At 37.7% G+C, this 13,650-nt stretch overlaps 1 protein-coding gene across 5 annotated transcripts in view; it reads left to right on the plus strand.

The window, feature by feature from the left end:
* CERS6 (ceramide synthase 6) overlaps positions 1–13,650 on the plus strand; it is a 303,555-nt gene that overhangs the window by 167,441 nt on the left and 122,464 nt on the right. For all 5 annotated transcript variants that reach the window (XM_070580068.1, XM_070580069.1, XM_070580073.1 and 2 more), the window contains exon 4: positions 1,551–1,608. In XM_070580068.1, the coding sequence (XP_070436169.1) occupies positions 1,551–1,608 (58 nt within the window). The remainder of the gene's footprint in view (positions 1–1,550; positions 1,609–13,650) is intronic.

The raw sequence follows: 13,650 nt of genomic DNA on the forward strand, positions 1-13,650 counted from the left end.
GGCTGCATGAGTTAGTTATATACCCTTGAAGCTGTCCCTGGTCTTAACTTCTGATCTAGAATTTGTACATCCAAACAGAAAGGAACACAGAGACTCTCACCCACAACCACCAAAAATTGATAATAGAAATAGGGTTAAAATTAAGTCCTTGATTTTGATACTGCAAGAAGTGAGCCACCTTTATTTACAAGAGGGCTTTTTGAATGAGATTTTAGAATCATTGCTCTTCTGTATTGTTTGGAACCTTTCGTTGCATCATGACTACTTACATCCGTTTTTAGTGTTCCCTCCTGAATTCAGGTTTTATGAATTATTAGTTGAAGATTTTCAACCCTGAAGTTCAAAGCTCTTCTCTAAATGTGAGTCCTGACTTAAATTCCAGAATGTTTGAAGAGTCACTTAGCCCAGGAATGAAACTCTGAGGGACATTGTGTCTTCTGTTGGGTCTTACTCAGCTCTGGGAGGCAGGACCCCACTGTTTTCTTTTCTTCTTAGCTGAAGATAGCTGTCATTTCTCCCAGAAAATTTTATCTGTAACTGGAATCATCTAAAATAACCTTTTTTTTTTTTCTACCTTATTTGAAATTTTTGCATGGCTTGCAAACACAAAAAGCAATTTGCCTCCTGACAGATTGAAGCTGACTAATCACTTTCTCCTTTGTGTTCCTTTACAATTTATAACCCATGGTGCCACTAACAACGTAACCACAGGAATCCTATTTAGTGAAATCTAGCCAGCTTTTAAAGGCGCAGCTATTAACACCCAGAAAATATAAGAAATAAAATTGGGAATTGAGTACTAGGGTAAGAGGTTTTTTTTGTTGTAGTAACTATATATATGTGATATATAATTTATATAAAGTCTTCATGTAAATAAAGTCATATTTTATAAGACCTAAACATTCAATCATTTGAAATTGAAAGGGAACTTAAAATTTTTCTCATTAAAAAAATGAAAATTCAGCAGCTAGACATACAGTGTGGAGTCATATAAGATTGTCATTAACAGTTGTATAGCTAATGGATGATTTAGATTCCTAATGGGTTCCTTTAGCAATATCCATAAATACGTTGATAACTGTTTCTTAAAAGACAAAGAAAAAAACTTACCTGATTTTAAAAATATTGACTTTTATTTTTAAACCAAATATGAACTTCAGTCAGGTTATTTACTTAATATCTGAATCAGATGAAGAATTCAAAACTATCTTATGTACCTTTGTATTGTTGAAATATATTTCCTCATGAGCAAGTAACAAGAGGGAATTCACATGTTGGAGAAAGAGAAGATGAGCAGATGGGCAAATACAGTAACTGAGTAAAAGAAAATTTGTTATGAATATAATTATTAATATTTAAAATATTTGCAGTCAACCATGCACATGAGTGTATGTGTTCAGCTGGTACTGAAATTACTTATTAAGTTTAATCTCTGGTTGTGGTGGGGGTTTGGGGGGCAAATTTAATGGACTTTTTTTACTCGCGTATTTTAGAATATGCTGTGACATATATAAACTGAATGTCATAGAAATTTTTTTGACCTTCTACAGGTGGAGATTTTCGTTTTACCTTTATGTATTTACCTATGGAGTGCGGTTCCTGAAAAAGGTAGGGTCTGTCCAGTTACTTTCTCTAATTCTTAAGTAACTGTAAGCGTATATATTATTTTTTATGTGTGATAGTAGTAATGTTTTAAATATCTAAACAGGCTTCCTAGGAATTACTTGTGCATTTTTCTTTGACTTACAAAAATATTTTCAGTCTGATCTTTATAGTAAATAATCTTTACGCATATACCGAAAATACTTTTGGGAAATAATTTGTTTTTCCAGTGAAACATGTTGCTACGTCCTCTCACCACTCTAGCTGGTTATTTATTACTTATGGACATTTGGAGCCCTATAAAATCCATCTGATGCTTTGAACGAAGTTAGAGTTTCCACGTTACACAACTTGAAAAAATAAGTTGTTGCAATGTGTGTTATCACTGTAGTCTTCACCAGTAGAAATTATATTTTAGTGTCTTGCATAGTTATTAACAGGGCAACAGCAACTGCTGGTGGAAAATTCAGTTCCTTTCATAGATTGTGTTTCCCCTACTGCTGCTTTGCTATTCCTGCATAAACTGAGGCACCTTTATCTATGAAAGTAACTCTTTGAGGCTGCCATAGTTTTCTTCCTGGTTATTTCAGTGCCTAATGGCACCACTAACAAGTTAGGCTGCTTAAATTCAAGTCTTATGAAGACTTTTCTTCTCATATTTATGCACATACTAGCAATAGTGGTTTGGCAGAAAATGGGAAATTATTTTATAGTATTAACCTTTAAAGTGATATCAATGTTATCTTTAGTACAAAAATTTTTTTCAAAATAGGGCATGTGCCAAGTGGCATGCCTTACTCTAGTAGATTTTCCTTTAAATATTGATGTGAAAATTGCAAATACTTTTTTATTATTATTTTTTTCTTTTTTCTCCCCAAAGCCCCAGTGCATAGTTGTATATCCTAGTTGTAAGTCATTCTAGTTCTTCTATGTGGGATGCTGTCACAGCATGGTTTGATGAATGGTGTGTAAGTCTGTACCCAGGATCCAAAAGAGCAAGCCCCGGGCTGCTAAAGTGGAGCATGCAAACTTAACCACTTGGCCACAGGGCGAGCCCTGCAAATATGTTATTTTTAAAGTGTGAGTTATAAGATATTCTATGCCTGTGGCAGATTCTATTATAAATAGTGGTTATTTCCCAATATCATATTTTTCTAGAGGGAATATTCTTTTTACTTCTTGTCTTTTCTCCTTTAGTAACTACACTTATTTTTCACTTAATAAGACTACTTGGCCTAGAGGCCATTTGAATAGATTTAAAGGATGAGCTTCATTCTCTAGGCTTTCTAAGTATGAAGAATTCTCAGCTGGAATAAATAAATGTGGTAGAAACTACTTATTTTGCCACCCTACTGTTATAGTTTTCAAATTTACTTATCTAGGGGAAGAAATGCAGAAAGAACAGCTGTAGAGATTTTGTGGTTACAGCTTTACTACCTTGGAAGAGGAAATAGCTTTGGGTGGAATTTCGGTTGACATGGGAGAGCTGTGCTGCCTGGGAACATCAAGTTGCTAACTGACGTCAGGGTTTGGAAATCATGTCGGATTCTGTTGGTGAAGGGTTTTGATGGTGAACAAGGAAGGGTGGTGAGGCCAGGAGCACTTTTTTGCCCTTTCCTCTAGATCTGCAAGATATTATCTTTTTTAGTTCTCATGCAGCAAGCCTGGCCATCTGTCGTCAGAACAGGAAGCACTCTGACACTTAGCTCTGCTTCACTTTGTCCCTGAACAGACTGAATGGAATGAGAATAGTTTTCATCCCCCAGTTGTCAGTGGATCTGTAGAAGGCAGTAAAAGGGTCCGTCAATAGAATGTTTGCCTGGAAATTGTTTTTTCTTAAATTATACCAGTTCCCTTTCAATTGCCTCTAGTAATAATAAATGTTTAAAAAATGAAAAAAGAACTAGATGTTGTTCTTTTTGTTGAATTAATTTGTATTTGGAGTTCCTTCCTTTAATACTATCTATGAAGGACTCAGTTGTGGTTGAAACTTATAGTTTAGTACGAGTCATAATGTGTGATGGAAAAGTACACACACAATCCATGTGACCGAACTAGCTGTGGAGGGCTTCATAAACCGTCTTGTCCGACTCTCTCATTTCACAGCTGAGAAATGAGAAATTCAGAGAGGGTAGGTGGCATTCCAAGGGTCTCACAGTTAGTTTATTAAAGGCTGAATCTGAAATGAAGCACACACTGCTGTCACCTATTCCAGTACTTTCTCCACTTCACCAGCCTGCCCTAACCTCAGCATGATTTCCAGATGACTTCCTTCTTTGGTTAAGTTAGCAAACTTGATGGAACATAGTTGTTGTTCCTATTTACAGAACTTTAAATACTTACTTTAATGGATATTTAAAGTACATTCTGTTAAATTTGTTGGAAGAGACAATATATTTGCTGGTCTAACTGAGAAAAAAAATTATTATCAAAACAAGGTAATACAGATTTTCATGATACCCTAAATGTTTTAAAATAAAGTACCAGATTAGTGGATCAATTTTAAGAAGTGAGAGGCCACAGCTGCTTCTTACTCCTCCTCGCGAAAATGTAGATTATTACATGGGCTATTAGAAAAATGCCTGGGCAGCTTCTGCCTTTAGGTCAAATGAACCTGATACATCTCCTTCTAGGGCAGATTCAGTAACTTTAAGTACCCTTTCTACCCTAAAATTCTATGATTCAGTTAAAGAGATATTTACCAAATGCAAAGCACCATGAACCTACAGTAATGGAGAGAGAACCTTAAATAATAAGAGCCAAAAAATTAATTTTCGAAAACCATAGAATTTTAGATGTAAAAGTTATCTTGCATATCATCTAAGCACCTCATTTTATAGATGAGGCTATGAGGACTCAATCTCTGGTGTAAGACTAGCTTCAGTTTTCTCTGCTATGTTGAAACATTCAGGCTTAATACTGAAGTTTTATTAAGTGCTGTTAACTTTTCCAATTTGAATTGGCTTAATCCTATAGGGAAAACATACATATTTCTCTGGGTTTACCAGGTCATAGTAAGTTTCAGTGTATAAATATGTCTGATTTAAGTCCTCTCAGCTTTGAAATATTCTTTGTATTTAGAAATAAGGCAGTTGAAAGTTTTTAAATATATATAAACTAGGTTTATCTCAGTAAACATTTGTGCTGTCCTATTCTGAGTGTTCTGAGAAGGAGACACCAAGAAGAGATTAAATGTGTAAGAGAAGGATTAGGGGAAATTCCTGTGAGAGAAAATGGGGAAGGAGTTGGGGGGAAGCTGGAAGAACCTTCAGATCACAATGTGGGTCTGAGCCTTAGTGTGGGAGAGAGGGAAGGAAGGGCAGAAGGCTGGGTGAAGCTCGAACACTGCGTGTCTGTCTAAGGAAAGTACAGTAAGTCTGCTGGGGAGTCCTGGAGCCACTGTTGACCATCAGAGGAGGCCTGTCTCCCAGAAATGGGCTTGCCTTATTATTCCTGTTGTGCTTGGTCATTGGCTGTGAGCAGCCTGTGGGCAGTGTGGCTTTCAAGCAAATGCAGCTGTGGATTCTAGAGCACAGCAGCTGGGCTCTGGGTCAGTTACACTCCCAGCAGTCCAAGCTCTAAGAGGCACATTTTCATGATTACCATGTGTGCTTTATTTTTTAAATATTCCAGCTATTCTGAGCAAAGTCAAAGGATACATCATAGCATACATCGTGACATGTTTTCATATGCAAGACAGATAGCATAGAGAAATATTTATCTATTGTACTCTTTTTTCCATTTTACCTAATATGCGTTGACTTAATCTCCATTATGTCCTAGCTCTTGTAGGTAGGTGATGTGTAAATTATCTCTGGAGCAATACACAGGCTGAGTTCCCACATAAGTTGGGTGATCGTACAAGCTGTCTTAGGGTCCCAGGGAATTACCTCTCCCCTTGTCCTCAAAATGACCCAGTTTGGGTGAAAAATTATATGGTCACCCTATGAATTGTTGTATAATAAATCATGAAATAATTGGTCCTATATTTTCAGAATTTTCAGATGTCCCATAAAGTATGTGTGTATACATTTATAGGAAATCAGTAAAACGTTTTCTGTAGTTTCATGACAAACAAGAGAATGCACCTCACTTCTAGTGATATGCTAATACTCAGGTGTGCATGTGCTGTGTGTTGTCTTTGCTTTCTCAGCTTAAACCCTCTTTGCAGATAGCACTAACTTTGACCATAGAAGTGAACCCTATCAGACATTGACCTTACAGACATATTAGTGAACTAGTAAGTAAAGTTTTTGCTAGATTAGTAGGAAATATTTAAGTAGTTGAAAGATAAGCCTGTCTCAATAGTCTGTTCCTATAATTGCCTGACACAAGTGACGTTTTGCCCATAAATATGATTGGCAGAGACAAGTACTTTTAGAGAACAAGACTCAGAATTACTTCAGATGCTCTGAAGTCCCACCACACAATGTACTCAAACAAATTAACATATTTTCCTAGGTCCTGAAAAAAACCACGTATCAAGCCTTAAAAAGCAGAGTAAGCTATTGCTGATTTATTATTACTCTTTTTTTCTCATTTGTAGATGGAAGGTTATATTGAGTGGAGTTCTTGGAATGTTTTTCCTTGAGTTCCTTTATTTATTTTTGAAAGATATAGTGTCATAGGAAGGCAATGTAGATATATGTGCAACTGTGATTTAGGTAAATATTTTTTTCTTGTAATCTACATGTTAAGCTAATGTATTTCCAACTTTTTGGCCATATGGTGCATTTCATATTACAATCCATTTTGTACACATGCATGTATATAATTAAAATAGAAGTTACTCCAAATATACCTATGCCTAACCTCTGTATCAGTCAGGGTCCCATTAGGAGACAGAAACCACAGAAGTTATTTTAGGAGTGACTGTTATATAAAGAATCATTAACAAGGGGGAACTACTTAGAATGTATTACTCAAAGTAATTGATCTGCTGGCTGTTTGCTCCCAGTCAGCGATGAGATGACCTGAATGTAAATGTAAATCAATTCACTGCTTCTTTTTTGAGAAAGTCTACCTACGAAGAAAAGTCATCTGAACCAAACAGTGTGCTTAGTGATGTAGTTAATTTACATTCTGGTGAAGCAGTAACAAACCTTTCAAGGACTGGCACTTGTCTGTACATGACACTTTGATTAGCACTAGACTGAGGTGTCAGGGAGGTAGAAATTGTAGGAAGAAGCTACCTCTCTGAGGACCAGGGGCTTATAGGAAGAGGTTGAAGTTATTAGAACCTAGACGCTCAAAGGAGGAGCCATGGAGCTGGACAAGACCTCTGAGGGGGGAAGGCTGACCAGCTGAAGTCCCTGAGGGACCACAGTGAGGCTGGTTCTGGGAATGAGGAAAACCTGCAAACTGCAAGCAGCTGTTGCCACTGGAATGAACTGTACTGCTGGGTTGAAGATGCATTGCTTGGAGGGTGGAGGAGTGATGGCAAGAACAGGAAGCAAAACAGGAAAAAGCGCATCCCATCCTCCTCTTGCAGCCTTCCAGCCTCCCCCGAGTGCTTCCTAGAAGCCCAGCGCAGCAAGGCACCAGTCCTTAGAGCCCTCTGAAGTATGGTGTGCAGAGTCCCAGTTCTGAAGTTGAGAACCAGCATCTTAATAACTAGCCCAGGCTTCCCTCTGTGCTGCATTCTGCGATGTAGTCTGACAGCTTATTGCAATTTATCTTATTACATTTAAAAAAATATGCAAGTTTCCATCTATTATGTTGACTTTATGACTAACTGTGAGGTGAAAAGCCACAGTTGAAAAGTCCCCTGGCTGAATGAACACTTTGCCCATCCCCTTAGATGGTCTGAATCTGACCTGAACTGAGGCATAGCCTTTCATTATTCATTTGGTGTACTTTTCAAAGTTCAACAAACAAAGCCACAAAGTGTTCCTTGGTGTCCTGCTTCAAGGTGTTCCCTTTTGCTTGTTGGTTAGCTTGGCATCTTTTTGAAATGAAAACAGCATTGTCATTTTTTTGCCTATTTTGATAGTAAAAATAAAATTGGTCCAGCCATTAGAATATCTCTCCATTTTAAATTTTGTTCTTTGTGTCATTTTTAAAATTTTGGAATCGCTTGGAGTATGTAAGGCATAGCACTAATTTGCTGATTGAGAGGTGGGCTCTGTTGGGAATGTGAATCCCTAAATCTCCTATAATCCCTGGACGTGAAATTTTAAAGATGGTGCTGCTGTTGCCTCCTAGTAAAGTAAGATTCCTTGTCATGACTGCTGTGATGCTAACACATAGGTAAATGAACTTTCTGGACCAGAAATTATCTGGAATGACCTTAGGAATATGTCCTTTAGTGTTTCTCCTTATCGTATCTTCCTTTTTCCCACAGCTGTCCTTTTTCTACCCATGTCTGTCCTCTTAAATGTTTTTGATTTCCCTTATACTTGTGTTGACTTGTGGCTGGCATTCTATCTGAGGAGAACATTCTGAGGCCAGTGAGAAACTAAGGATAATGTGATATAGGGAAGGCTCTGAAGAAGGGGTCAAAAGACCTGGCCTTTAATCAGTTTAGACCAACATATTATAACATTTTAAAAACTCATACTCCATAATTCAGTGAAGAATTTAGGATAGCTTATAATTATGGCAAGCTGGCACAACCTGTGTAGAAAGCAACATGGTGATACAGAATAATAACTGTAAGCGTGTTCAGATCCTGTGACTTAGCAGTTCAAGGCCTATGAATTTATCCTGAGGAAAGAATTATATAGAAGCAAAAGCTATATATGTATAAAGTTGTTTGTTACAACTTAAAAAATCTATATGCATATATATACATGCATACGTGCAAATTAAAACAGAATTTAAGAGAATCTTTATATCTAATATTAGTAGAATTGTTTAAATTATTGTTATCAAAATGACAAAATAGCATACAATCATTTAAAAATAATAACTGTGAAGTAACTATTATGTATAGGCTTAATAAAATGTTTAGTAGAGCTTTACATAAAATAAGTAAAAAACTCATTTGTACATTTTGCTATGTTACTCATATATAGAGATAAATGGAAAGTGATAGGTAAAAATGAAAAGCTTCCTTATAGAGAGGCAGAACTGTGGATAATTTTTTCAAAATGTCTTTACCACTTTCTTTGTGTGAAAAATTTAACCGTAAGCTATAGCAGTCAGAATGGAAATGACTACATAAATTTAGGTATACTGAGTAATGAAGGAGCTTGCAATTGTAACTTTTAAAAAGGAGGAAATGAAAACAAAATTGAATGCCATTTAAATAGCAAAGAGGTACAGAAGTTTCATGAAAGAAATCCAGTTGTTCAAGTTTGCCTAGCTCTTGCTGCCCTGGTCCCTGAATTTTCTCTTAGGTGTTTCCTTTACTTGATTGTAATGCCCAGAGTGACCTGGAATAGCCCTACCATAGAATTCCTAAGGAGCCTTTTTAGTCTCTGGTGGGATTCCGGTCAGATTCAAGCTCCAGTTCTGTAGCAGATTTACATGCCCTGTATTAGATAATAACTTGGGATTCTCCATTCCATAGAGCACTTTAAAAAACTTCTCTCATAATGAAAGTCCCACCTCTTCTGGAGTGGGATAATGACTTGGAAGCACGGTTGGCTTAGTGCATAGCCAGGATGAAATTTTGAATCGTGGATAATAATCATAATCATAACCATAATCATGATAGCTGTACTATATTGTGCGCTGATTATGTTGATCACTTAGCATCCATTTCTTATGTGTTGTGCAGTGTAACTCCTCATCCTTATAGATGAAGAAACTAAGGCTAACAAAGGATCAGTAATTTGCCCAAGGTCACATAGCTGGTCAGTGGAAGGGCTGAGACTTAAATCCAGGTCTTACTGGCATCGTGGCCTGCTTGTGTCCAGACCTCATTACTGACTCAGTGGACCTACTGGGCTGATCCAGATGGACCAGTTAAGAAGAAAAAGCAAAGGCTCTGTCGTATAACTGTATTTATGTTATGACTACAGAGTAAACTTAGTGATTATATTCAAAAGGCCCACAATTAAGCCCCATACTTGCTTTATTTATCTACTTCGAAGTGAAGTCACATTGGCGAAGCTGAGGATCTGTGGCTTGCTGCATTCTTAATATTTTTGGATCTCATCAGAAATTGTCTGCTAATCTTCAGACTGAATATAGATGTGCCTTTTACACAAACCAATGTAATTATGCAACACAGTTTTTCTCTTTTTCTATGATACATACTTACTTCCTACAACGTGACTAGCAAACCATTAATACACTATTCACAGTAAAGAGCTGGTTGGGACAACTCAGTATTTTCTACAGTTCAGGGAATGTTCTTTAGGTGAAATTGTTCATTGCCTGGGATAAATTAAAACTTCTGACGATAAAACCAGTTCATCAGCACTGAGGTCGTAGCTTATAGCTTTTTACTTAATGAGAAGCAATAGTTTAATTTTGGTTGTGTATAATTTTCTCTAAAGAGCATTGTCTTCACTCTGTGTTCAGGCTTTGTCTTGAGAGAATGACTTTTAAACCAACAGCTTTCTCCAGATGGTGAGGTAGAAAGATTTCAGGACTTGCAGGAGTTCATGAAGCTAAAATGGATTTTTGTGGGATGAGAAGGTGCTGTGTCGATTTCCAAGTACAGGTGGGGACTGCTGCCTTACTGAGTGATCCTTGCTCTTATATAACTATTTATGCAGGAGTTTGTGGATTTGGTGCTTGATCACAGCGTGAATCTTGTCTTTTCAGCTCACTTAATATCAACTTAGTAGAAACTCTAGAACTAAAGAAAAAACTAACTTATATTTCAGAGGCTACTAAAATAACATGGGTTTAAATGTGATGTTCCTTATTAGACAGTCCCCTAAAAGCGTAGACTTTCCTTCTCGAAAGTTTAGAACTGAACTTGACTATGAAAAACATTGGTTCTCATTTATTTGCTGTAACAAAGCTCGCGCTCCAGGCTTCCTTTGGCTGAAGGCAGTGCCTGAGAGCTGGATTGCATTAGTATTCCTCTCCTGTTTCCATAGGGAATAGAAAACTAGTCACCCTCAGAAGAGTTCAGGTAATTGGATGTGAAATATTGATCCATGTATCAAAATCTGTACCTGCACATTCACTCTGCATTAGCTGAATCATCATCTGATGCTTAAAGAAAAGTCCTTTACTGAATTCAGCAAGGAAAGTATTATTCTTATTAAGGTTTGTTTTAATAAAAGCTGAGAGCTAATGGCTTTTGCATACAGTAGTCATCATAATAAAACATTTTTCTCATCTGCAATAATGAAAAAAACCAGATGTTCTTTGCTTAAAGACAACAGCTTTCTGGGAGAAGTAATGAGATGTTCTATGTCTGCTTGTGCAACTAGCATTCTGTCTCTTCGGAGCAGACTCAGTCTTGCCTGTGTGTGTTTGGGGGCAGGGGGTGGGGCGGAGTACTTAGGACAAGTACTTGATGCAGAGCAGAACAGCAGGCATTTCGATCTGACAAGCTCATGCTCTGATTATAGCTCCATGTGTGGCTCGAGAAACTGGTTTAGAGAGCATCTGAATACTGGGCCAGCTATGATCTGCTGTAAAATGACACAAATGGTTTAGTGTTTTGTTTTGATTTTGCCCCCTTCTCCTTTATTAATGCACATGAGAATAGGCCAGGCTGCTAGGGGCTCTTGCTGACATTACTTAGGATTTAGTGAGCAAAAGCCTGGTGATACCAGTCACTTTGGAATGACTATTCCAAAGCACAGAGAAGATGGCCATTTTGTCTCAAGGAATTTAGGCTCCCACAAGGTTGTGAATAAAGAAAAGGATAAATTTTTTTTTTTCAGACAAAATGAATCTATAGTGGTAGACTTAGTTTTATGAGAGGAAGGGGTTAGATAGGAAAGAGACTGCTGAAGCAGAGAAAATCTTTTAGATCTTGATCTGGCTGGTGGTGGCGTGTGTGTGTGTATATATATAAACATAAGTCAAATTTCTAAGCACTTAGATTTGTGCACTTTATTGTACGTAACCTATACTTCAACAAAAAGAAGTTAATGATGGTTTCTGATAATTCTGTAGCTGTCGTATAAGACAGTTACTGCATGTTGTTGAGTGAAAATGTGGGCACAAGGCACTTGAGGATCAAAAGCTGTTATTTAAAGGGCATTCCATCCATGGCTCTCCAAGAGCTTCTGTCTATTACTCATGGGAGATACTGATCTCTGGTCATTTGTTCATTCTTTCATTCAGTATCTGTTGACCAGCTACTGTATGGCAGGGATTATTCTAAGCAAGACAGTCTGAATCCCTAAGCCAATGTTATTGCTCTTCCCTTCCCTAGGATCATCAGTAACATAGGAATTTAACTCAGTTTAGCTAAGATTTATTAAATATCTACTATGCCAAGATATGGTGGCAGATTCAGAAGAGGGAAGTCACGGTTGCTACCTTCAAGGATCTTATAATCTGGCACGGGAGTTACAATCTGTCTATAAGTATTTATGATATAAGACTTTGTGAGAAATGATAGAGGTACAGGAGCATGGGAAGGCGGTCCAGTTGAGGGAATTGAAGAAAACTACACAGAGAAGTAGTATTTAGTTTGAGCCTTAATAAAGAGTTAACACTGATAGGGGGTTAGTGAAAGCATTTTTAGGTGAAGAGTACAGCGTAGGAAAACTGGAAAAATACAGGGACTATGTGAGATTAAATGAAGGTGGAATTGGGAAATAAAACTGGAAATGTGTTTGGAAAGGACTTGACTGTTGCATTAAAGAGAGAGGACATTATGGCTCAAGAGGGCTTAGTTCCTCTGCATGTCCTCACTGTAAAGACACCTGGTGTTTGTGTGGAAGGGGCATCCTTCCTCCTCCCTGACCCCAATATATAGTCTCTCATCTTATTAACTCATGGCTCTGCCTCTTCCCCATGTCTTTTCTGTGTTCACTTCCCTAAATCTTCCATGTACCCAAAGTGCTGAATAAATGGAGTTGGAAATTAAGGATAATGGTGGAGAGTCATTTCAGTTATCTCCACCCTCCCAGCCTCATCTATATATGAATTACTGTGAACTTACATCCTTAGTCCTTGCCAGCAGAGCCTAACCACCCAACATTGACATTGCTGTTCCTCCATTACTGTTGTGACCCTCTGCAGAAAACATGATTGCTCAAACCATTGCTCTTTCCCCAGTGGTCCCACTTCATCCTTCTCTGCCCCAACTTCCTCACTTTCAAATTCCAGGTAGGTATCATACCTATCAGAGTGTCATCTCCTTTTAGACATTCCTTTCAATTAAGCTGATTTTAATAAGTTTAACTGATTTATTCTTATTTTATTTTTATATGATTATTTTTCAGTGAAGTATGATTGACATACAAAGAAGCTGTATCAAAACTCTTGATGAGGGGCTGGCCCAGTGGCGCAGTGGTTAAGCTTGCACATTCTGCTTCGGCAGCCTCGGGTTCACGGGTTCGGATCCCGAGTGCAGACTTGGCACCACTTGGCCAGCTATGCTGTGGCAGGCATCCCACATATAAAGCAGAGGAAGATGGGCACAGATGTTAGCTCAGGGCCAGTCTTCCTCAGCAAAAAGAGGAGGATTGGTAGCAGATGTTAGCTCAGGGCTAATCTTCCTCAAAACAAACAAACAAACAAACAAACAAATTCTTGATGAGTTTGAAGATAAGTTTATTCCCACGGAACTGTCACCATATACAATGCCCTAAACTTATCCATCACCTCTAGAAGTTTCCTCCCTCCCTCTTTTTTTTAAAGAACATTTAACATAAGATCTACCCTCTTAAAATTCTAAGTATACAATACAGTATTGTTAACTATATGCATCACGCTGTTCAGTAGAACTCTAAGACATATTTATCTTGCATAAGTAAAACTATGTATACCTCTCCAGGTCCTCCTCCCCCGACAGCCCCTGGTAACCACCATTTGACTTTTTGCTCCTATGAGTTTGACTATTTGAGATTCCTGATATAACTAGGATCACATAGGATTTGTTCTTCTATGTTAGCTTAATGTCTTCAGGTTCACCCATAGTGTAGCAAATGGCAGGATTTCCTTCTTTTTTTAAGGCTG

Source organism: Equus przewalskii, chromosome 17 (genome assembly GCF_037783145.1).
Source record: "Equus przewalskii isolate Varuska chromosome 17, EquPr2, whole genome shotgun sequence".
Classification (NCBI taxonomy): domain Eukaryota; kingdom Metazoa; phylum Chordata; class Mammalia; order Perissodactyla; family Equidae; genus Equus; species Equus przewalskii.